Genomic DNA, 24567 nt, shown 5'->3' with positions numbered 1-24567 from the left:
GGGACTCTATCTGTAGAGTTTGATATCTCTGTTCATCAATGTTTACAGTTTACACTTATTTAGGACTCTATCTGTAGAGTTTGATATCTCTGTTCATCAATGTTTACAGTTTACACTTATTTGGGACTCTATCTGTAGAGTTTGATATCTCTGTTCATCAATGTTTACAGTTTACACTTATTTGGGACTATATCTGTAGAGTTTGATATCTCTGTTCATCAATGTTTACAGTTTACACTTATTTGGGACTATATCTGTTGAGTTTGATACTTCTATTCTTCAATGTTTACAGTGTACACTTATTTGGGACTATATCTGTAGAGTTTGATATTTCTGTTCTTCAATGTTTACAGTTTACACTTATTTGGGACTATATCTGTAGAGTTTGATATCTCTGTTCATCAATGTTTACAGTTTACACTTATTTGGGACTATATCTGTAGAGTTTGATATCTCTGATCATCAGTGTTTACAGTTTACACTTATTTGGGACTATATCTGTAGAGTTTGATATTTCTATTCTTCAATGTTTACAGTTTACACTTATTTGGGACTGTATCTGTAGAGTGAGGTTTACAGACTTTATCATTGGCTACCTCCATACACTGTTTACAGTTTATTTGGGGATATTTCCAAAACCTAAGGGTACTTCTCTACATTGTGACGTGAGTTTTATTGTTGGCTATCTCTACACACTTTTTTACAGTTTATAATTACTTGAGACTGTTTGTAGAATTCTTCTCTACATGGGTGAGAATTACAGGTTTTACTGTGGGCTATCTCTACACACTTTTTTAAAGTTAATATCTATTTGAGACTGTTTGTAGAATTCTTCTCCATGTGGATTAGAATTACAGGTTTTACTGTTGACTATATCTACACACTTTTTTTACAGTTTATAATTACTTGAGACTGTTTGTAGAATACTTCTCTACATGAGTGAGAATTACAGGTTTTACTGTGGGCTATCTCTACACACTTTTTTTTACAGTTAATATCTACTTGAGACTGCATGTTTGTAGAATCTTTCTCTATGTGTGTGAGAATTACACACTTTTCTTAGTTGATACTTACTTGGGACTATTTCTGTAGGGTACTTTTCTACGTGTGTCAGGTTGACTGTGAACATCTCCTCTTCCTCTGGTATATTGTCTTGACGAACCTGCAATGAAGTCAAGTTAAGAAATCAAAACTTTTCCATACAGTTCATATCTCTCAAAGGAACAAAACAAATCTTTAATTTAACACCTGTCCTTTAATATTTTATGGAATACAAACAATAAAATTATAACTAAACACTAATTTTTTTTGTACAAAATACCTGTATTGTAATTAGGCCTGAAGTCACTCCTGGGTCCAACACAATGGCATTGGTTTCCGTGGTGACAAAATCTATGCCTCTCTGTGCACTGACCCCCACTGACCTGTATGTAATCTCTATTTTTCCTTCTGAACCATAGAGTCTTTGGACCATTAAACTAATCTAAAACAATATTAACTGATGGTACAAATATCAAAGTTTTGGGACCAGCTTTTTTTGAGTTTCTCAAATGAGTATATGATGAAAAAAGTTTAAGATAGAGATGCACAATGCCACTGTGTAATAAAGATTTCTGTAAGAGTTTCATTAAAGGTGCATAGACACAGATTTGAAGTTTATATTTTCTCAAATTTTCTGTATAATATCACAACTTAAATGTTGCTATAGAATTTCACACGAATATAAAATTAACAAGAGGCCCAAGGGCCTTAACAGTCACCTGAGTATGATACAACAATTTAAAGGATGCATAGAGTATAAAATGAACTGAAAGGTGAAACTTTGTTGCCAAAAAGCAAGAAAAATAGGGTGATCATGATCAACAAAATAATTGGTCTTAATATTCATTAACAGTTTATAAATTATGTTCTATAAATCTGATCCCCATTTATCACTATCACCATACAGTATATTAACAAATTATCAATGCTTCTGTACTATTTTAATCCTTTGTTGAAATTTCTTACATTGGCCTCTCTAGGTCCTTGATGAACATTTAATAAGACAAGTTATTTTTGTCTCATTTTTATTTATCTACTACTTACAAGTCTATCTGATCATTAAAACTATGAAAGTACTTTTTGTATTATACAATAAAAGTTCTTGCATAATTATCTTATTCTATTTACCTTTCAAGTACATTATTTACAGTGATAAATTATCAAAAAAAAAAAAAATGGCAAAGGGGAATAACTCCTCTCAGTAGAATACAAAATAATAGAGCCCTGGCCAGGACCAGAACACTTGACCAAATGTTCCAGATGTTCAAAAATCTGGTAAAAATAATCTTCCTTATTAAAACTTTTACTCTTTTTGCCTCTGATATGCCCAGGTGCGGAGAAGATTTTTAAAGAAATAATGCATTTTTACTACAGATTCACTATATTATCAATAGAGCCCCCCCCCCCCCCCAACACCAGAGCTTCTGACCCTGGGACCATAAGTTTGCTCATCATAACTAATCACTTTGTTTATCTGCTTAACACCAAGGAGCAAACAGGATTATTTAATAGAATTAATGCATTTTTACTATATTATCAAGAGCCCCACCCTCACACCAGCACATCTGACCCAGGGGTCACGAAATTCACTACTCTGGAAGAAGCACTCTTGCTCATCATAACTATACACTTAGCTTCATTGCTTTTTTAACCAGAAGCAGAAAGGAATATTTTCAAATAAATTTTGTTTTTCACTTTATAATCAATAGAAGCCCCCCCCCCCCCCCCCCCACCAGAACCCTTAATTCTGGGGTCATAAAATTCACAATTTTGGAGGAGGCATCCTTGCCTATCATAACAATGTACTTAGTTTGTTTAAACAATACCCAGGGGCAGAGAAGATTTTCAAAGAAATAATTCACCTTCATTACAGGATCTATATAGCCCCGTCCTAGCACCAGAACTCCTGTCCCCGGGGCCATGAATTTCACAATTTTGAAAGAGGCATCATTGCTTATCATAACAATGTACTTAGTTTGTTTGATTAATACCCAGGGGCAGAGAAAAAGATTTTTAAAAAATTAAAACATTTTCACATTAAATCAATAGAGCCCCGCTCTAACACCAGAACCCCTGATCCAGGAGCCACGAATTTCACAATTTTGGAAGAGGCATCCTTGCTTATCAAAACTATGTATTTAATTTGTTTCAATAATACCCAGGAGCAGAGAAGTAGATTTTCAAAGAATTAAAGCATTTTTACTATATAATCAATAGAGCCCCGCCCTAACACCAGAACCCCTGCCATGGGGCCATGAAATTCATAATTTTGAAAGAGGCACTCTTGCTCATCATAACTATGTACTTAGTTACTTTATTTGATACCCAGGAGCAGAGAAGAAGATTTTCAAAGAATTAATGCATTTTCACTATATAATCAATAGAGCCCCGCCCTAACACCAGAACCCCTGACCCTGGGGCCATGAAATTCACAATTTTTGAAGAGGCACTCTTGCTCATCATAACTATGTACTTAGTTACTTTATTTAATACCCAGGAGCAGAGAAGAAGACTTTCAATGAATTAATGCATTTTCACTATATAATCAATAGAGCCCCGCCCTAACACCAGAACCCCTGACCCTGGGGCCATGAAATTCACAATTTTGGAAGAGGCACTTTTGCTTATCATAACTATGTACTTAGTTACTGTAGTTGATACCCAGGAGCAGAGAAGAAAGTTTTCAAAGAATTAATGCATTTTCACTATATAATCAATAGAACCCCGCCCTTACACCAGAACCCCTGACCCTGGGGCCATGAAATTCACAATTTTGAAAGAGGCACTCTTGCTCATCATAACTATGTACTTAGTTACTGTATTTAATACCCAGGAGCAGAGAAGAAGATTTTCAAAGAATTAATGCATTTTCACTACATAATCAATAGAGCCCCGCTCTAACACCAGAACCCCTGACCCTGGGGCCATGAAATTCACAATTTTGGAAGAGGCACTCTTACTCATCATAACTATATACTTAGTTAGTCTATTTAATACCCAGGAGCAGAGAAGAAGATTTTCAAAGAAATAATGCATTTTCACTATATAATCTATATAACCCCTCCCTAGCACCAGAACCCCTGACCCTGGGGCCATGAATTTCACAATTTTGGTAGAGGGGTCAATGCTTATTACAATCATACCAACAGTTTGACTGCTTCATGTCCAGGAGTAAAGAAGAAGATTTTTAAAGATTGCATTAATTTTGGTGGTTTTAGCCCCACCCCTCAGGCCCCAGGGGGGCAGGGATCATGAAATTCAAAATTTTTGTTCCCCTTCACCCATAGATGCTATATGCCAAATTTGGTTGAAATTGGTTGAGCGGTTTCAGAGAAGAAGCTAAAAATGTTCAAATGTTAACGCACATCGCACGACGCACGCCGACGGACAAAAACAGATAGCAATAGGTCACCTGAGTGACTCAGGTGACCTAAAAACTTATTTAATCTGGAAATTATTGAAACTACGAATTTCGGGAGGCGTTTGATTAACACATCCTTGCACTTTCACAATTTTTAACTTTATCCTTAATACATAAGAAAAGAGCTAAAGCCACGAACCATCATATTTGGCCCTGTGTTTTTCACAAAAATAAAGTTTCGGTTCAAGAAGAGTACTATACGTTAAATATTAGAGGACAACATCCTTCTTTTCCATACATAACTTATATCGTTATATAATGCGCCATTAAACACGTGCGACGGTTGGAAAATGCGACGGTTTCATAAAAACGTTAAAAAATGCCGTTTTTTCGACAGATTTTCCCAAAGTTAGATGTGGCCACAGTCAAGAACAACTTTTATACTTCCCATAGATATAGATATTACCGATATAAATTTTTAAGTTTAATATCGTTGTTGTTCGTGGCTGTGGCCAATATGAAATTTGATTTTATATTTAAATTTTGATGGATCAAATAATCCTTAATTTGTAGATCAATCGTTTACATTCAATTCATGTAATAATAAAAAAATATAAATTCACAAAATATGCTAGAAAATCAGTAAATTGTTCATTTAAAATGCTAAATGTGAAAAATAGTCAACTACATACATTTTCTGAAATAAATGTCTGGAAAAACTTTGTGGTTTTTACTATGACTAGGTCATTATGTATGACGTTACTAGTAATACGTCAGTTGTGACGTCATAAAGGCTGTAAATTATTTGGGATGTTGCTGAAAAGCTTTTAACGCTCTAGATAGTGCCCCTACATGTATTTACATGTATATGATTTAATTACATGTAAACCCAACTGGATGATACCATAAAATTATAAGTTATCAGAAATTCCCGCCACGGTATCTTTCTTTACTACCCCTCCCCCCTCCCCTCCCTGAAATAATTCAAAATACTGTTGTTAGTAGTGTTATCAGGCATGACTTAAATTGTAAACAAATTAATAGAGAGTGTAGCAAAGATATCACGCTATACCTTTTTAAAACAAGCGAAATAATAATGATATGGGTTGCTGTCCAAAGTGAAAATTAAAAAAAAAAATTGAAAAAAAGGATTGAAAAAAATACGCATTAAGATAATCATCTAATTTCCGCACCTTTTTTATGTACATGCAGAAGAATCATCTCAATGGATTTACAAAAGTCAGTTATATCGATGGCTTATACATGCTGATACAAAATAATGTATAGTTATAGTATACAGTTATGTGAGCACCGATATCGGGTTTCGTCAAAACACTTGCACATGACGATCCCGCGCCCGTGATCAAAAACAAAAGAATATTTCGGTATATTTTTAATATGTCTGTATTTATTAAAATCGAAGTGAGGCTTTTGATGCATATGTACATAAAACATATACCCGATCTTGTCATCCTTTGTGAAACATAATTCAAATATACATGTACCCCCAGTGAGTAAAATTGCATTAAATGCATGTCGTATGTCTTAGACATCAGTATAAAATGTTTATGCATTTTTTGTACTGTGCTCCAAATATTTCATTGTAACTAACACAATTTAATTATTAGTATAGTTATGCTTCAGATCGTCAGTCAGTGAAAGGGTAGTGATTATAGGTCTATTTAGACAAAACATAAATTAAATAGATAAGTACACTACATATAATTTACCCAAAGTTTTAATCCGTCATCATCTCTTCATTGCAACTTTATTAGTATACGGTTTTATCTAAGAATTCAGCGATGTGAAAACACATGGAGAGAGAGAGATCGAGAGAGATCTTAGAATGTGTTTTAAAAAACAAATCAATAAACGGGAATATGTTCTTTAAAACGTATGGCCGTAAGTTGTTTATAGCTAGATTTTTTTAAACCCAACGAGGTAGATTTTTTTTTTTTTTGGATAATAAGTTTTACTCTTTTTTTAAATCTATTGTCAGCTTATTCTGGTTAGTACACTTGTACCTCCTCCCTCAGTATAAACTATTAGTAACATGATATGTAGAATGGTAGATCCAAGACTTCCAGTTGAGATTGAAAAAAATGAGGGGGGGGGGGGGGGTTACAAACTAATGGCAACAAAATTTTCATCTAATGTAGTTATTTTTATTTTATTCTCTTAGGTTGTCTTGAATTTAACTTTCTTTATTGTTAATCAATAGAAATCAATCTAGAAATTGAAAATTGTTAAAGACTTTCCTACTCCTCTTATTTTTTCCTCAATGAGAAGGGGGGTGGGGACTGGTTTGGCAGCGCCTCTTTTCACGAAAAAAAAAATCATAAAGAAAATTGAAAAAAAAATATGTACGGACAACTCTTATTGCTTCTCCGAGTAAAATATTTTTAAGCAAGCTTTTGTTGATTAAAATCAATCTTGCGCTGATTGTGAGACAATAAAACAAGGATAAAAGAACACCTGTACATGTATTTCAATCATGATAGTGACCCACATATCAGCAATATCAGTGTAGCTCTACTCTTTTTATAAACCATAAAAACCATAATGTGCAAATGAAATCGAAAGTGTGGATTTTACACAATGGTTACGTGTGATAATAACGAAAGTGTGGATTTTACACAATGGTTACGTGTGATAATAACGAAAAATTCCTCATGCTTAATCTTTTGATACATTTACATGGAAAATAATCATAGAATTTTCACAGACTCTACCTTTACAAAATCCCTGCAGATATTAAGGTATTTGGAGGAAAAAATTCGAATATTTTGCAAAAAAATGGGGGGTGGGGGTTCCAGCAAATACTGTTAAATATATAATAATGGACAGTGACGAGTAATTTTTTAACAAATTTATTTTTTTGAAGTGTACTCTACTGTTTTCCATATTACTCCAAAGAAACTTACATTTAGGGCTAGAATGTTTTGATGAGTTCTGTTTACTAATTAAACCATTCTGATAAATTGCGAAATCCCTTTCCAATTAATGTAAAATTGACCCTGTTTCTGTATCGAAAACAACGTTCAAATTATTGTTACAAATGAATAAATGGATTAGAAACAAGTCCTTCCAACTTTTTCCTTCTTCCTCTTGTCCAAATAATTCAGATCTTTTATACGTTAAAATACTCGCAATATCAGGATCTAAGAATTTTGCATTGAAAGTCTCTTTCAATTTAAACAAAACTTTTTGCAATTAAACTTTTACCTACATATAGTTATAGAATTAGCTCTTCAGTTCAGAAACATTCGTTTCAAGATCATTTCAGGTATGTTGTCAATTATTTTTTTCCCGACTGCCCCCTTCCCAACTTTGAAAAACGATACTACGTGCCTGGACGCACATGCCAAAGATCAGCTTAATATCTGCTGGCCTGTAGGGAAAAATCCGGAAAACTTAGTTGGTCAGACTATCGGCATTTGAAGCATGTCGTATATTGTTTATGATGATCTATACACAATACTTCACTAGGAGCGAAGCATCGCTCAAAAATGTGTTGAAGGGATATAAATAGAGTGTTCCTTTTTTTAATATTATCATAGGGACCAGGTAGAATGAAAATATTCCAAGACAGTCACACAGATTATTATACTCCCGCTTGAAAAGTTGGGGTATATAGTGATGGGGGTGTCCTTTCCGTCCGTCTGTGCGTCCGTCCATTACGCTTTGGGGTACACATCTCTTATCCGCAACTCCTCCTATACCACTCAATAAAATTTAATGATACTTTCGCAGAATCTTTGTTAGATAGTGCCATTGTGCACCTCCTATTTCACTTTTTGATCGAACACATATTTCAGGTTTCCAATAGCAAAACATAGACACTGCCATTCTTTAAATAATATTTAGGGTACCCATCTCTTATCCGCAACTCCTCTTATACGCCTGAATAAATTAAAGATTTAATGATACTTTCACAGAATCTTTTTACATTGTGCCATTGTGCACCTCCTATTTCACTTTTGATCAGACACATATTTCGGGTCTCCCATAGCAAAACATGGACTTTGCCATTATAAATATATGATAGGCGGGGTATCATTTTGTGAGCTCAGTGCTCACAGTACCTCTAGTTTTTACTTCATGTATCTATATAATTCAATCAGTTAAACACGAGGTTACCATAAAGACGGCAGGTAAAATCAAGTTCCAAATGCTTTTAATCATCTTAAATTAATTATGATGTTTATTATATTATTGATACTAGTTTTAATTCAAAGTCACATATTCATACATGCAAAATCGATCAAGGAAGTTTTTCCGCCCTACGACGTTACGTTACAGAAAATGACGTTCTACTAGCATTTTTCTTTTAAAACACCACCATACTTCAAACTCTCTTTTTCAAAAAATATAATCGATATCGAAAAAAGAAAAACGGCAAAGCAAAGCTAAAGGTGTTCACTATCAATTGACAAAAACCCGTTAATTTTTGACACAGGGCCATTTTTGATGGTTCGTGGCTCTTGCTCTTTGCAATTTTGTTTTGTATTAATGAATAATATTACATCTATAATCCAGAAAATTCAAAGTAAAAATGTGCAAAAGTAAAACCCACTCACTTAAGTATTGTCAGCCTGTGCTCAGTGTTGTGTAGTTGTGTATAGAGTTTAACAAATTGAATACACCCCTGAAACGTAAACTGTTTTTGTAAACTGGGCACGAGCTCTGTTGTTGTTAATGTTTAGGTTTCACCAGGTGTGTTCAATTGTTAAACTCTGCAAACACCACTGAGCACGGACTGACAATACTGGTGAGAGGATTTTGCTTTCTACATTTCTACTCTGAAATTTCTGCATCATAGTTTTAATATTTTTCATTAATAAACAACAAAATTGCTACTTTTCTAAAGTACACTGTAATAAGGATAAAGTTAAAATTTGTGAAAGTGCAAGGATCTGTCTATCAAACGCATCCAGAAATTCGAAGTTTCAATAACTTCCAGATAAAATACGATTTTTATCAAATTTTTGTATGAAATGCTATAGCAACATATAAGTCATGAAATTATACAGAAAATTTAAGTAAATATTTACTTCAAATCTGTGTCTAAGCACCTTTAAATTGGATTCAGTGGTGTAAGAGGAGTTGCGGATAAGGGATGGCTACCCCAAGAGTAATAGACAGATGTACACCCCCCCCCATCACTTTATAATCCCCACTTTTCAAGTGGGGGTATAATTAACACTTATTCCAATGTACTGAATCATATCATTACTACAGCAGGTCTTACTGTCTTCTCCATTTCAGAGACACTCTGAGGGTGTGTGGAGTTGGGAGCAAAACGGATAACTCCATGAGGCTCCAGTTTGATCACATTGCTACCGGTGGACAGTCTAGCTCCTCCTCTGGCTGTTGTAGAGGGGGCATTTGTCAAATGAAGGGCAAACAACTCTGTTCTATTTAGTACTGCAACAACCTTTTTAAAAAGATAAATTGGGTTTCCATGATATATCCACACAGTATATATGTTGAAATATGAAATACTGCCATACAAAATATCATTTTTATCGACATGATGTGCACTTTTTATATAGAGTGACTTGCCATTAACCATGAGTTCTTAAAGAAACATCGTATTCTAAATGCATAAAAAGCCCAATATGCATACTTAAATAAGCAGTCCAGTATTCAACTAACTTCACTCAAGAAAGCTCCCTCAATTCTCAGGTTTATATTACTTAAATACAGATAACTACATTGTTTATCTGTCTTTGTTTCCCTAACCATACATATCATCAATTACCATGTCAATTGTTAATCAAAGTCACAGTCATTAGAAAGAGCCATATCCAACATCCTGCTAACCTTTGTTAGCTTGCCATTGCCCAATTATTAAACTACAAACCCAAATGAACCATTCTCATTCAAAAAGATTCTTGAACATCGAGTCTGCTTACAGAGATGGTGAAATTTTTGGTCTGTATTCCATGCGGCATTGTCAGAGATCCAGAAGGTGGAGTTATCTGCCCCTCAGTGAAGAATTCAGGTTTGCCACCAGAGGGAAAACCACTTCTCCATGGAACATGAATAGTTCCATAAAGACCTCTACGAGTAAGAATCAAAGTGGCTGTACCTGACTCTATCAAAGAAAAAAAATTCACAAATTTGATTTGCATTTAGGACTAGCTTAATATCTCAATCACACTTTAAGAGAAAAAAGAAAATCAATTTCTGACCATATGATTTCTAATAAAATAACAAATCTGATTTCTAATAAAATAACAAATCTACCTTCATCAATACTGCCCAGATTGTCTGTGAAGCCCACCTCACTATTAGCGGCCAATGCAGGGACCTTAACCTTTGTTTCTGTTTCTCCAGCTTTGAAATTGGGAGGGTCGGTCACTATAAGTTAAAAGCATGGTCAGTCAGTGAAAAGGTAGTTCTATACTTGGTACTTAATTGGCTAAATCTTTAAGAACTTCTTTTAAAAGATGGTTCTGGTTTTCTTATTCATTAGTGACATAGTGTGAGTATATAAGGTCTACTTTAATTTGGACAAAAACCAAGTGACAGGATCAAGAAGTAGTCTTGCACTTAAGTTAAAATTTTAGATGCTCATGAGATGGATATTTATTATAAACTGCAATTTAAAAAATAACAACATGAAAGGGAAACAATTTTTAAGAACACTTCAAATTTTATGTGTTTTCTCTAATAGACTTGGTCTAAAACTGCTTCATGGTCCTGTGGCCAAGAGTACACATAAAAGTGCTTATCATGAATATGGTTATTATTGACAGTTATTCTTATTATTCCTCTACTAATTTTCACTATACAAAAGTTATTTATTAATAATATTTACTTAAATCCCTAATATTTATTTGAATTCATATTTTTGTTCCCTAAAGGAATGCCATATCCCCATGGCCTATGATTGACTTTTGATATTGGCAGGTCAGAGATGTTGTGGGCAGAGCTAAATGGAATAAGTCCTCACCTTAGCTGGCAGTGCACAACTATAAACATCACCTATCAACAGCTTATCAGTGAGGTTGCCTATGGAACTCAATCCAAGTTTATCTTTTATATTGGTATAATAAAACAAAGAATAAGTAAGCTTCAGGAAATAGATCTTATCTCAGGGAGGCCATCTTACTCACCCCCTCAATGACTTACTTTAATATAAATAGAATATCATAATGATGTAAATGTCATTCAAAAAAAAAAAGAAAAAAAAGATAATCTGAAGTAAAGACATGCATTTCCTTTCAGGTATAATAAAATGTGTGTTAATGAATTACTAATAAATACCCCCAGCTCCCAGAAACTGGACTTGGGTCAAGGTGATTGTGAAGGTTGTATCCATTTCCAGAAAGCCATCTCCACCTATCAGGACGTCCTGTGTCATCATGGATGTCCCTTCTGTAAATTCCACCGTTCCTGAACTCCTGCTAAGTATGACTCCTGTCAGTGGCTAAACAAAGTTCAATTTACATTTATGAAAGCTGCTTTTATTTTGCAAAAAGGGAAGCTATCATAATCACTTGTTGGAAGTGATTGTTTTACCATCTGATTCATTATTATTAAGTCAATCATTTAGTCAATTCTGGGAGTCACTAACTTGAAAGTTTAAAACTCAGTCATGAAAGACAAATTGAAAGTCATTGCCTCAGAAGATAATCCACTCATCTGAAGAGAAGTGATTCACCTGAAACTTATATCTACTGAATCAAACTCTCAATTACTGTTAATGTATTACAATTTCCTGTGTATTCTATTCAGTGCCTTTGGTGGAAAGAAGCCCCCGCTAATCAAGAATATCGCAAAATTTATATATTTAATCTAGCACAGTCAGAATGGGCTAAATCAAATCTAAACTAACTTGCTGAAATATCAATTTCTAGTACCATATATCAAACATGCTAAATATAATACATTTACAGTATGTCTTTATAGAGGTAACAAACATATGTACCTGATCATATTTAATGATAAAGGTGACTATGACTGCACCAAAAGTCCCATAGTATCTGGTAATATTTAGCTTGACAAAACGGTTCAGGTCTACAGGGTTTACATACAGAGACTGCAAGGACTGCTGGACTCCAAACAATCCATGGGGATAGTCATTGTACCTATGGACACACATAGAACTGGAAATAACTCAATGATACATTTTCAGAGAATGAATTAAAACAAAATTTAATTTTAATTTCAAGATTATATAATCCTTTCACAGCTTTGGGCATCATTTAACAGACATTCAGAAAATCATTAAAAAATGAAATACACAATGTTATACAGTCATGCATATAAAAAAAACTTACAAAATCTTGAATAAAGATGAATTGAACTGTGTATCAATTTCAGCCCCACCCACTGTCGACTGGAGGGCCAATGAGAAAGTTTCTGTTAGTTCTGGGATTGTATCAGGTAGCACTTGGATAACAATTGATGAATCCCTCTGTCCATCTGCCATTAGCAGTGTACCATTCTGTGGCTGAAAATCTGGAGCTTTCTCATCATAACTACCTTCTATTGTCCATTTAATCTACAAAAACATGAAAACATGCTTTAACTTTCTGTGTCATTGCTCAGATGAATGGTTATATTAGAGATTATTACACTTCCATTCAATCCAATATTCCAAATTTTCTGTTCCAAAATATGAGAAAATCTTCACACTTAGGTGATTTTTGTAAGTCTACGTCTTGTGCATTACCTCTATACTACTGATACTGCTACTGACAATGCTCAATATTTCTATGGTTATGCCCAATACTTCTATATTACCTGTTAACCCTAATTTTCAAAGAAATAATACATTTTCACTATATACAGTGGTTCCCGTTTTATCAAATAGTCAAGTTGTCAGCCTAGTTTTATCCGAATAGCCGAAAATTAGAATAGCCGATTGCTCCATACCGAGTCCAAAGATAGATGTATAGAGCTACATATATTGATAATACATCGTAGCAAATTTCAAGCTTGCACTTTCGTTTTTCTTTTGACATGTTTACTTAATGACTTTACTAAAAATAATTTATTTCACTTACTTATGAATTTAATATGAATTTTTTTTTCAAATAAATTGACGTATAGAATATATTCTTTGATAGTTATTGCCATCTTTCTTCAGCACATGTTTACATTCCTTCTTCGGTGGTCGCCATTTTTGAAACGGAAGTAGACTAAATGCTTGACTAATAACCGTAAACTATTTTTCGCTGGATAGATTGTAAATTAAAAATAAACAAAAATATTAAATATATATAATTGTTTCGTTTTTATTTGTTTCTTTAATACGGTTACGTATTTTATACTGTGTGTGAGTTTACCAGTCTCGTTCTTGTCTGCTGAAGAGAGATTTTGAGAGCCATGTGGAGAAAGATGGTATGAATTTTGAGACGTATTTTTATAGAATGGGCCATTTGTGATTTTTACCATAAATTTTGCACTGAAAAGTGAATAAATATTAAGCCAATTGACCAAGTTAAACGATTGAATAGGCTTATTTCATTATCCAAGCAAATTGTCATACACAAGCTCATCAGTTCAATAATTAAAATTTCACGCTGAAAAAAAAATTACAAATAAATGTCATAATTAACAAGTGCATCATTGAACCCAAGCTGATCACCACAACTGTAATCAAAACATATCTATTTACTATGCCCGCTATTGACACAGGTAAGGTGCCTGTGTGCGTCCAGCCGTAACTAATCCCCTTCATTGTCGTACTCAAGCCAGTCAAGGTAATTGGTGTCAAACTGTGTAAACAAAGGCTTTACATACGAAGTTGGAGGTGTGAACAAGGTGCTGATTATCAAAAAACACCATGATAGTCCAAATTTTTGTATCGGATAAAACGAAAGTCCAATATTTTCTCATCAGAATATCAGGTAAAATTATTAATAAGGTTTTGTGCTCTGATATTATATTGAAATAGCCGAAATATTCGTTAAACCGCTATCCGATAAAATGGAAGCCACTGTATTCAACAGAACCCAAATCTAACACAAAAAACCCCAACCCAGGGGCTATGAATTTCATAATTTGGAAGAGGCATCCTTGCTCATCATTAACATGCAACTGGTTTGTCTGCTAAATACCAAGGGATAGAGAAGATATTTTAAGAATTTATGTATTTCACAATCTGATCTATAGAGCCTGCCCTAACTCCAGTACCCCTTTTCCAGGGGCCTGCTTGGCACAATTTTGGAAGCACCCTTGCTCATTATAGTCATGCACTTATTTAATCTGCTTAATACCCAAAAAGCAGATTTTCAAAAAATTAATGCATTTTCACTATATAATCCATAGAGCACTGCCCCAACACCAGAACCCCTGACCCTGGGGGCTATAAAATTCACAATTTTGGAAGAGACACCCTTGCTTATCATAACCATGCACTTATTTTTTTTAATTTCCCAGGAGCAAAGAAGAAGATTTTCAAAGAGGTAATGCATTTTCACTACATAATCCATAGAGCCCCCCCTCCCAACTCAAGAACCCCTGACCCAGGGGACGTGAAATTCAATCATTCCTTGCTCATCACAACCATGCACTTAGTTTTTAACCTTAATACCCAGGAACAGAGATAAAGATTTTCAAAGAATTAATGCATTTTCACTATATAATCATTAGAGCCTCGCCCTAACACCAGAACACCCTCCCCAGGGGCGATGAAATTTGCAATTTAGGAAGATGCACCATTGCTCATCACAACTATATACTTAGTTTGTTTGCTTAATGACTCGGAGCAATGAAGATTTTTAAAGAAATAATGCATTTTCACTATACATGTATAATCAATAAAGCCCCCCCCCTCGAAGCCCTGACCCTGGGGCCACAAATTTCAGAATTTTGGAAGAGGCACTATTGCTCATCATAACCATGCACTTAGTTTATCTGCTGAATATACATGGGGAGAGAAAAAGGTTTTTAAAGAATTTATGTATTTTCACTATATGATCAATAGAGCCCAGTCCTAACTTCAGAACCCCAGACCCTGGGGCCATGAGTTTCACAATTTTGGTAGAGGGCTCAATGCTTATTACAACCATGGCAACAGTTCAACTGCTGATGCCCAGGAGTAAAGAAGATTTTTAAAGATTGCATCAATTTTGATGGTTTAGCCCCACCCCTCAGGCCCCAGAGCAATCTTAAATTCTAGTAGACTGTCTAGTTTCTACCAAAATCATCAATCATCAATTGTCAATCATGTTAATAGTAGGTGATATTAAAACAAAGAACCAGAGCAAAATTTCAAAGGAGGGTTGAAATTACAATTTCATTACAACTGGATACTTCATTATTTTGAGATGTAAAACATGAATAAATTATATCACAAATTAGAACAGGTGACATTACCTGTTAACCATCAATTGATTATAATATCACCAATTCAAAGAATAATATCACCAATTCAATGTGATTTCACTAAATTGAACTAGAATATCACTTTCTCAATATGAAAACATGAAATCACTTATTTGAATTGGTTATATCACCAATTCAAGCTAGAAGTTCTGTGAGCACTGAGCTCATAATATTATAACCCCTCCCCCTGTCCCATATGAGTTTATGGCAAAGACCATTTTTGGCTATGGGAAACCCATACATCTGTCTGAACAAAACAGAAAATACACTGTGCACAATGGTACTATGTAATAAAGATTCTGTGAAAGTCTGATTGAATTTTATTCAGTGGTATAGGAGGAGTTGCAGATAAGAGATGCAGCATTATCGAAAAATTGACAGTGTTCATGTTTTTTTCTTATCTGTGTTCAAAATGTAAAATAAGAAGTGCACAATGACACTAATTATAAAAAAAATTGTAAAATTCTCATTAAATTTTATTCAGTGGTATAGATAGGAGGAATTATGAATAAGAGATGGGTATCCCCAATGTTACAGAAAGAATGGCAGTGTCCACATTTTGCTATGAGAAACCCCAAATATCTATCTGTTCAAAAAATTAAATAGGACGTGACAATGGCTTTATATAATAAAGAGTTTTAGAAGTCTCATTAAATCTAATTGAGTGGTTGCAGGTAAGAGATGGGTACCTCAAGTGTTATGAATGTATGGAAGGACAGATACCCCCATCACTATATACCCTCTCCCTTTTCAAGTGGGGGTTAATAAGTGATTTCATCTATTCATGATGAATATTAATATTTTGAATATTCAATATAATTAATTTTAAACATTGCAAGTTTATTTTGAATATCACCTTTCTATATTGAATAGGTGATATCATCAATTAGAATACATGTAGTTGATATCACTTAGTGAGTTCTCAGATTGGTGATATTGCTAAATGGCAATAAAAACCAAAATAACACCTCATCATGTGTAACCTGTTTACTACCTAAGTACTTTGTGTTTATTAAATTGTACTACCTAAGTACTTTGTGTTTATTACATTGTACTACCTAAAGTATTACCTGAATACTCCCTGTGGTCCCAGTACCAAACCTCCTACTGATGGGGAACATGAGTTCTAAAGGAGCAATCCCTTCTGGTTCCTCCACTGTCCTGACAGACTGAGCCTGTCCCTCAAACCTCACTATTCCATTAGGATGTCCAAATTTATCTATCTATGATACAAATGCAATGTACTATAATAGATTATTGCCTAATAATAGTCTTATCAATAATATCAAACTTTGACCTTGACCTCTAACCAAATTACCCTAAAAATTATAGGTGTTTTTCTCTAACAACTCCACTTATTTAGCAAGTATGAAGATTTTACAAAAAAAAGTATAGAAATCATCAGATTACATGAAGCCTAATGGTAATTGTAACTATCTTTTACTTATGACCTAGATCTTTGACCAAATGACCCCAAAAATGTATGTGTCATCCTCTAACCATCCTCCACCTATGTAGTAAATATGAAGTCTGTATGTTGAAAAGTACTAAAGTTATACATTAAAGTGTTGAGGGAAAGACAGATGTAGAAGGACAGACTCCATTATTACTATCATTACTAAGAATAGAAAACATAGGACATACTATAATAGTTATTTTTCCAGCAGAGGTGCTGATTTCTCCATTTCCTGTTCCTGGGGGACTTCCTTGTACACTGTATATCTCCACAACAAAAGTTTTTTCCACCTCCCAGGAGGAGAATGGCTTCAGATCCAAAACAAAGGACTTTGCTGCATTTTCTCCACTACTCCATACTAGTGACCCTGAGGTGACCTCATGATTTTCAGACACCATACTGATGTCATTGGTTGCTTCTAGGACTTGCAGAGGGTTGTTTGGACCCATAATTCTCCAGTAAACCTAGATTGGTAAGATTCATAAAGCAATACATTTTGCTTTCCATTTCAGAAGCTAAATACATGTATCTATTGATAAAAATAAATTCAAATTTCATATTGTTTATAATGCTTTAATTTGTTAAAAATAAATTTCACTTCACCATTATTACCAAGGAAATAGGTTAAGATATTAAAAAACATCCACTATTAAATGTAGGTTATACTCACAGTTTGTTGGCCCTCTAGTCCTCCTTTTCTCTCTATGGTTACAGTCTGCTGAATCAACCTCTCTGGATTGGGAAATCTAAACTTCAGGGGACTCTTGAATCCAAAGTTTCCATTAGGAAAATCTGACTTGAGAATGGTTACCAATGTTTTGTTTGGGTTTCCTAGCCTGGCTCCCCCTGTTTGTAAATCAGAAACAAAATATCTGCCTAAGAATTTGCTTGAGAATTCTCAAGAAGACATACCTCATAATCAATAATATGACCATTTATTGAAATCAATTTTTATTAATGAACAAGATGAAAATTTCATTAATAGGGGTGTGTGAAAAATAAAGGTCTTCCATGTTCCTTGATAGAATAAGATTTTTATCTGATGTGTTGTTCCAGCCTTATAAAGCAATGCAGTTGCATATATGGACATGCTGTGTAACCTGTTTAAATACCAGCAAATGATCAAATTTATAGGCCCATATGGGGGGGGGGGGGGGGGGGGCTGAGCCCTGGGAAACAAATTTAACAATTTAGTTAAGAACCCATAGCTGACTGCCATCATGCATACAGTTCACTTTCAAATATCCAGAAATAAATAAAGGTTTCCATTTAGCACCACCCAGGGGCCCAATTCATGGGACAACAATTTTACAACCTGGTAAAGGATAATAGCTTCATGCCAACATGCTTTATGGTTTGCTCATTAATGTCCACGAATAATACAATTTCCAAAGGTGCATTGTACAATTTTCAATATACATTTATAACCAACTTGATGCTTGAACCCAAGTAACATAGATCAATTCTGGCAGAGGGATTATAGTTGCCCATCAAATCATGCAAATAGATTGACAGGTTGGTGTCCATGAATAAAAGGATTTTCAAAGGTATATTGTATTTTCAATGTATGATCAACTTAATACCATGCTAGGGTCTGAATCCTGGGACCAGGGAAAATGAATTTCAGAATTCTAGCAGAGGGCTTATTGCCTATTAAAATCATTCATAAAGTTTCCTAATTGATATCCACGAGTAAAGAATAAGATTTGCCAAGGTGCAATGTATTTTCAAAGTATGAAAACTAAAACCATCATGAAGCCTGAATCTTTGTCTAAGAGCACTTGTTTCACAATTCTAGTAGGTTAGCTGCTTATCATAATTATGCTATTGTTTGTCTGGTGCCCATAAGCAAAGAAGATTTTCAAAGATGCATGTTATTTTCAACAACTTTTTTGAACAGTTTTGAACAACTGACCCCACCCTGGGACCTGAACCCTGGACACTGATGCCAAGAAATTTAAACTATAGTAAAGGGCTAGCACCTTAAGCTAATCATGGAAACAGTTTGCCTGCTACATGTCCACTAAAGAAAAGAAAATTTTCAAAGGAAAATTTTCCACTCTCAGTGTATGATCAATTTATCTGCACCTTGATGCTGTACCCTGGGAACATGAATTTAACAGTTCTAGTACATGTACAGGGTAATTTTTCATTACAATCTGCAGAAAGTTTATCTACTAGATGTCCATGATTAAAGGAAGCTTCCAAAGGTGTACTGTATTTTCAATGTATGACCAACTTAGACCTATCCTGAAGCCTAAACCCTGGATCCAGGGGACATGAACTTCACACTTAGGGAAGAGGACTTATATCTCATTATACTCCACTCATAGCAAACAGTTTTCCTCGAAGTTGTCCTTGAGTACAGGAGATTTTTAAAGCTTGACTGAATTTTGCTGATTTTGGCCCAAACACTTAGGCCCCCGGGGGAACTGAGATCATGAATTAAACATTTTTTCCCCTTTATATTCTTTTTAGCAGACAAAAAATAATAAAAACAAACATCTGAAGCTGATTAGAACTGATACCTGACACAGACAGCAGTTGAACTTCAAATGTCTCCTCAAACTCCATGTCTGAATCATCTCTTATGGTGATATCAATGGTGGTGTTTCTACTGCCATTTGACATGGTGACCTTGTTACCACTGACAACATAGTCCACTTCCTGTTGTGCTGTGATGTTGTGTACAGAGTAAGTTATTTCTATGTCTCCATAGTTCCCTCCTTCTCTTTTAAGTCGAATCTGAGCTACACCAGACTCCTCAGATACTGAAATCAGGACAAAGACATGAAGATTTAGTTCAAGACATGCATACAATGTAGCCATATGCTGCTGAATTCTATTCAGGTTTTCAAGGATTCTGCTATGAAAAGTTTTTCTTCAGTAGAATATATATATTTTCAACCATTCCATATTATTATCAAAAAATGAAATGTAAAAATATAAGTAATACTAACTTGGAAACTAATGTCAAAATTACCTTTTAGGTAAGCTTTTGTTGAAAAGTGCACATTTCATGAAAAACATTTTTTTTTTGGAGTATAATAAATTAATAGAAATAAGAATGAATACTCTGGTAACATTACAGTTCACTTGTAACAGGAACAGAGAAAATGCAACAGACAATATATGTATCAGGATTTGAACCTAGGTCTCCTGTACTCTACACATCTATCTGGCCATCAGAGATCAAGCCTGCCTGACTAGCACATTCTTCAAAGTAAAACTATAGAGCAATTGTAATCCATTATTCTTAGTACTGGTAACTGCTCACCCCTGAGGTTGCCTCCTTTGACATCAAACTGTACTGTACCCTCAGCATTGTCGTTCTTATCTATCAGGATGGTTTTCACATCCACCAATCCTAGACCAGGCTTCATGTCACGCTGGAGACCATTTACCTCAGTATAGTTGTTTCTGCTATAAAATTGCCAAAAATAAAACAACTTTAATCATTAAATTTTTACAAATGTTTATCTGTTTACAAAAAAAGCAAGATGGACTTTCACCTTAATCACAGTATAACTTATGCTTTTATCACCATAACCTGAAACAAAATGAGCTGGCCACTACACTGAAGAATTTAAAAACAAACATACATTACCGATTAAAAAAAGCACAGAACATGCTGATTAGGCAAGCAGAAATTGAAAATAATATATGTAGAAATGCAAACACATGAAAGCAACTTTTTCTCCCTACCCAGGATTCACCAGTCTAGCAGACGTCAGATTCACAAAGAATTCCTCAGGCCCCTCTGGAAGGTCATCCTGTATAATCCGTATATCAATGGTCTGTATACTCTGGCCCTGCTGGAAGGTCAAGGTGTTGGTTGCTGGATAAAAATCAGTGTAGCTCTGGGCAGATCCCTGGGTGGTGGTATAACTGACCAACACCTGGTTGTCAGTTCCCTCTGTCCTAATTACAGAGATGGTCACCTGAAAAATTATAAATAATTCATCTTTCACAAATGAACTTAAAATCAGTCATATGCCTTGTGCAAAACCAAGGGATTTCATACACAATATGGAAAAGGTTTGAATAAATGTAATTACATGCAAGAATTCACACCTGATTTTAAAGGTCTTTTGTGCATAAATGTATGTCCTTTGCCAAATTCTTTTCTCTAAATATTCCCATTTCTTTTTAGTGTACAATACCATTTAATATTAGTATAAGATGTATCATTAGGATACATAATCATTCTGAATCAGGAAATCCATTCTACCTGGCTTATATCCTCTGTGATGGCAGTAAGCTGGGGGAGTGTAAACTGGAATCTTCCATGTGGATAGTCACTGGCAACAAAGACAACACTGGCCATGATGGCAGACGGATCAGGAGATACAGTGGCTCCCCCTGTAGCAGACGTCAAGTGGAGAGTGTAGGTGGTCCTCTTCTCAGGAACGGTGTCATCTATAGCCTACAAAGAAAATACAGCGATATAATGTTTACAAATAGTGTATTTCATCAAATTTTCTGAATTCAGATTGTGTGCATCACATTTTTTTTATGAGTTGATTTCCATCATCCCTAAAAAATCTATAATCTATAACTTCTTGCACAGAACAAGAGATGATTTGTTGAAATAACGCAAAACATTGTACATATGTATATGTAAATTACAGACCTGCCTACCCAAAACTAATGTATTCCATAGTTTTCTATCAATTTGTCCAGAAGATTCAACATCTTTTGCATAACATTTTGTAAATTCAACGTAGACAATTTAAGTAAATAAACATCAAACAAATTTAATCAGGTAAGCACAGAAGATCTGTCTTAAAGCTGAACATGATTCTGAAAAGCAGAGAACTATGTTTGCCTGCCATATTACTCAGCTGCAATTTCCATTAGCTGTATGGCCCCTATATAAGCCGTTCACTTGGTCAGTGTAATCAGTTCTACTTAGCTATTGTAAAATTCTTGGTAGAAGAGTAACTGTGTGCTTCTTTCACGACAGAAGAGAAAGTTACCAAAGAAACTTACATCAGTTGTACAGGTCAGTGCAGTATAAACAAACACAAATACACATAAATTGTAATTAAATGTAAACAAAGGTAATGTAAGATAACCAACATGAACACCTGCTGTCCATTCCACGCTGGTATCTATGACAAGAAAGCAGTCAGGTGTGACGAATGTGAAGGGTATATCCCAGTGCTGATATCGTAGAAAGGAAAACTAATATGGCATATGCCTATATTTACAAGGCATGTTTAGTTTAATATCAACTTCAACATGATCGTACTTTATACAAGTAGAAGTCCAAAATATTTTTGTAACTTCTATGTATGTGATTCTTAATCTTGATGTCTTTGTGTGTATATTTGGGCATCTCGTCATTTTGATAAAAATGTGTGAACTGTTTATCAATATACATGTACACTGTATATTCACAATTGAAAGTATCTGACTAGTCAAGTGTTATAATTAATAATTTAAGAACCAAAAATGGTAAAAATGCTTTAATTCCTTAGAATTGTAGATCATATTCAGGGGTTAAAAATTATGTAAAAGTAAACTGATAGAGTAGGGAGGTCTGAAATTACATTGACTTGACTTTATAACCAAACCTGTAGTGTGATAAAGGTGGTTTGTTGGAGGTCAGCCATGTTAACAATTCCCTCTACTTGATGGAAAGCTGTGGTGGCTCTGGGGATTAAAGACCAAGTAACACTGACACTACCATAGATACCAAGGCCACGGGTGATCATGACCTTGACCTGACCATCATAAGATGGACTGGATTCACCAGGCTCCCCAATGTAAACAGTTCTGTATTCTGGGAGGATACTGATGGTGCCCCTGGCCCCTGGGTCTGCCTCTACTATGATGGTACTATCCCCCAGTGTGGGGGATATGTCAGCACTGTTGTCAGCTGAGATCAAAGACACACGGAATCTTTCCTCCCCTTCCAGGGTAGAGTCCTGTTTGGTTCTTAATGTTATAGTCTTTGTCTTTTCTCCCTACAAACAAACAGATTTAAAAGGTATTCCAATTAAATCTCTATCAAGATATTGTTTACATCATTACAAGAATATGGACACAGTATCATTTGAATAATTAAATACTTCTCTACTGATTCAATTTGCAATTGTTACATGATGATCAAAAATATATCTAAGCTTAACAAAGTGAGCAATATGTATTAAAACTAATGAAGATATCCAAGAAGTACAAGTATCAACTAGAAATATTGCAAAAAGACATAAATGGTACCCTTACATTGCAACAAGAAAAGGAATGTACTTTGTTTTTTTTTGTCTGAAGTGAACAGACAGACAGATGGAATGACAGAAGGATGGAAGAAAACATGACAATCACTGTATGTCCTTGTCAAATACATGATGGGGGCATAAAACATTTACCTGAGCAAACTGTAATGTGCCAGCTCTTGGTTCCTGAAAGTCATTAAAGGCTTCAGCATTGAGCCTCCATTGTACATTGACAACACCATCACTTCCCTGTATTCGCTCTACAGTAAGCGTGGCCTCTCCTCCAGGATCAGAGGGACTTAATGACTCCCTCACTCTTACCTGTAAGCAGAATTTGAAATTCTCCAGTTTTCTCACATTTTAATATGATAGTGATATACAGTTGTGTAATACATGTTTTACCAGTACATGTACTTTCAAAGAACTTTCAAAGAGTATTTATATTTTCTGTGTTAAATGTTTAAATCTAAAAATATACTATGAAAATGTGCAAGTCTAATTTCTATGCAATCCTGGCTCATATTACCTCAGACTGTGAAAATCGGAACAGTCCAGTTGGGGAATCATTTTTTAAAATGGCTATCCTTACTACAGTCATGGTTCCTAATTGTGATAAACCACTGCTGATGCTTAACAGCTTCACATCAAAAGTCTACAACAAAATAGTGATTAATAAGTTAACATCAATAGAAAATAACAATACTAGTCATATTTTTTAATCAGAGGCCCATGGGCCCTGCTGTTTTCCAGAAGATTTTTAAGAGATTTTTATATCCCCCTGAAAAATAATGGTCTCATATTATGGCAACACCTTAATTCTAAGGGGTTCTGATTCCAAACAGCATGAGGATTCTTCAATATCAATAATTAACATGGCCTTGCAGTTCTGGAAAAGAAAAATCTTTTTCTGTATATGTGCATTATGTAAAATTTTATCCAGATGAGAAAATTTTTAAAAATAGATGATCAGAGATTACAGAGCTCACCTCGATGAATGTTGTCTTAAAGTAAGGCAAAGTCCTACACTAAACTAATAATTTAGTAGTGTGCATCCCTAGATGCAACACTAATGCAATTTTGGTCTAATAGGGCTTGCAGTTACTTGGGAATGGACTTATCTAAAAACTCTAAACTATTCATTC

The 24567-nt window shown here is 34.6% G+C and overlaps 1 protein-coding gene across 1 annotated transcript in view; it reads right to left on the bottom strand.

Annotated features, from left to right (window-relative positions):
* LOC133182190 (adhesion G-protein coupled receptor V1-like) overlaps positions 1-24567 on the bottom strand; it is a 153764-nt gene that overhangs the window by 68458 nt on the left and 60739 nt on the right. Inside the window, exons 63-80 of the mRNA XM_061316935.1 lie at positions 23952-24077; positions 23579-23746; positions 22784-23176; positions 21436-21630; positions 20910-21145; positions 20482-20627; positions 19733-19975; positions 17875-18050; positions 17393-17668; positions 16819-16971; positions 12694-12917; positions 12342-12501; positions 11678-11840; positions 10655-10768; positions 10321-10502; positions 9654-9839; positions 1322-1483; positions 1075-1162 (exon numbers count right to left, since the gene is read on the bottom strand). Coding sequence (XP_061172919.1) covers positions 1075-1162; positions 1322-1483; positions 9654-9839; positions 10321-10502; positions 10655-10768; positions 11678-11840; positions 12342-12501; positions 12694-12917; positions 16819-16971; positions 17393-17668; positions 17875-18050; positions 19733-19975; positions 20482-20627; positions 20910-21145; positions 21436-21630; positions 22784-23176; positions 23579-23746; positions 23952-24077 — 3391 coding nt within the window. The remainder of the gene's footprint in view (positions 1-1074; positions 1163-1321; positions 1484-9653; positions 9840-10320; positions 10503-10654; positions 10769-11677; positions 11841-12341; positions 12502-12693; positions 12918-16818; positions 16972-17392; positions 17669-17874; positions 18051-19732; positions 19976-20481; positions 20628-20909; positions 21146-21435; positions 21631-22783; positions 23177-23578; positions 23747-23951; positions 24078-24567) is intronic.

This window comes from Saccostrea echinata, unplaced genomic scaffold (assembly GCF_033153115.1).
Source record: "Saccostrea echinata isolate AGI-Se365-2 ecotype Australia unplaced genomic scaffold, CSIRO_AGI_Sech_v1 ptg000009l, whole genome shotgun sequence".
NCBI classification, from domain to species: Eukaryota; Metazoa; Mollusca; class Bivalvia; order Ostreida; family Ostreidae; genus Saccostrea; species Saccostrea echinata.
Note: the sequence above shows the minus strand (reverse complement) of the source record. Positions and strands in the feature narration are given on the sequence as shown.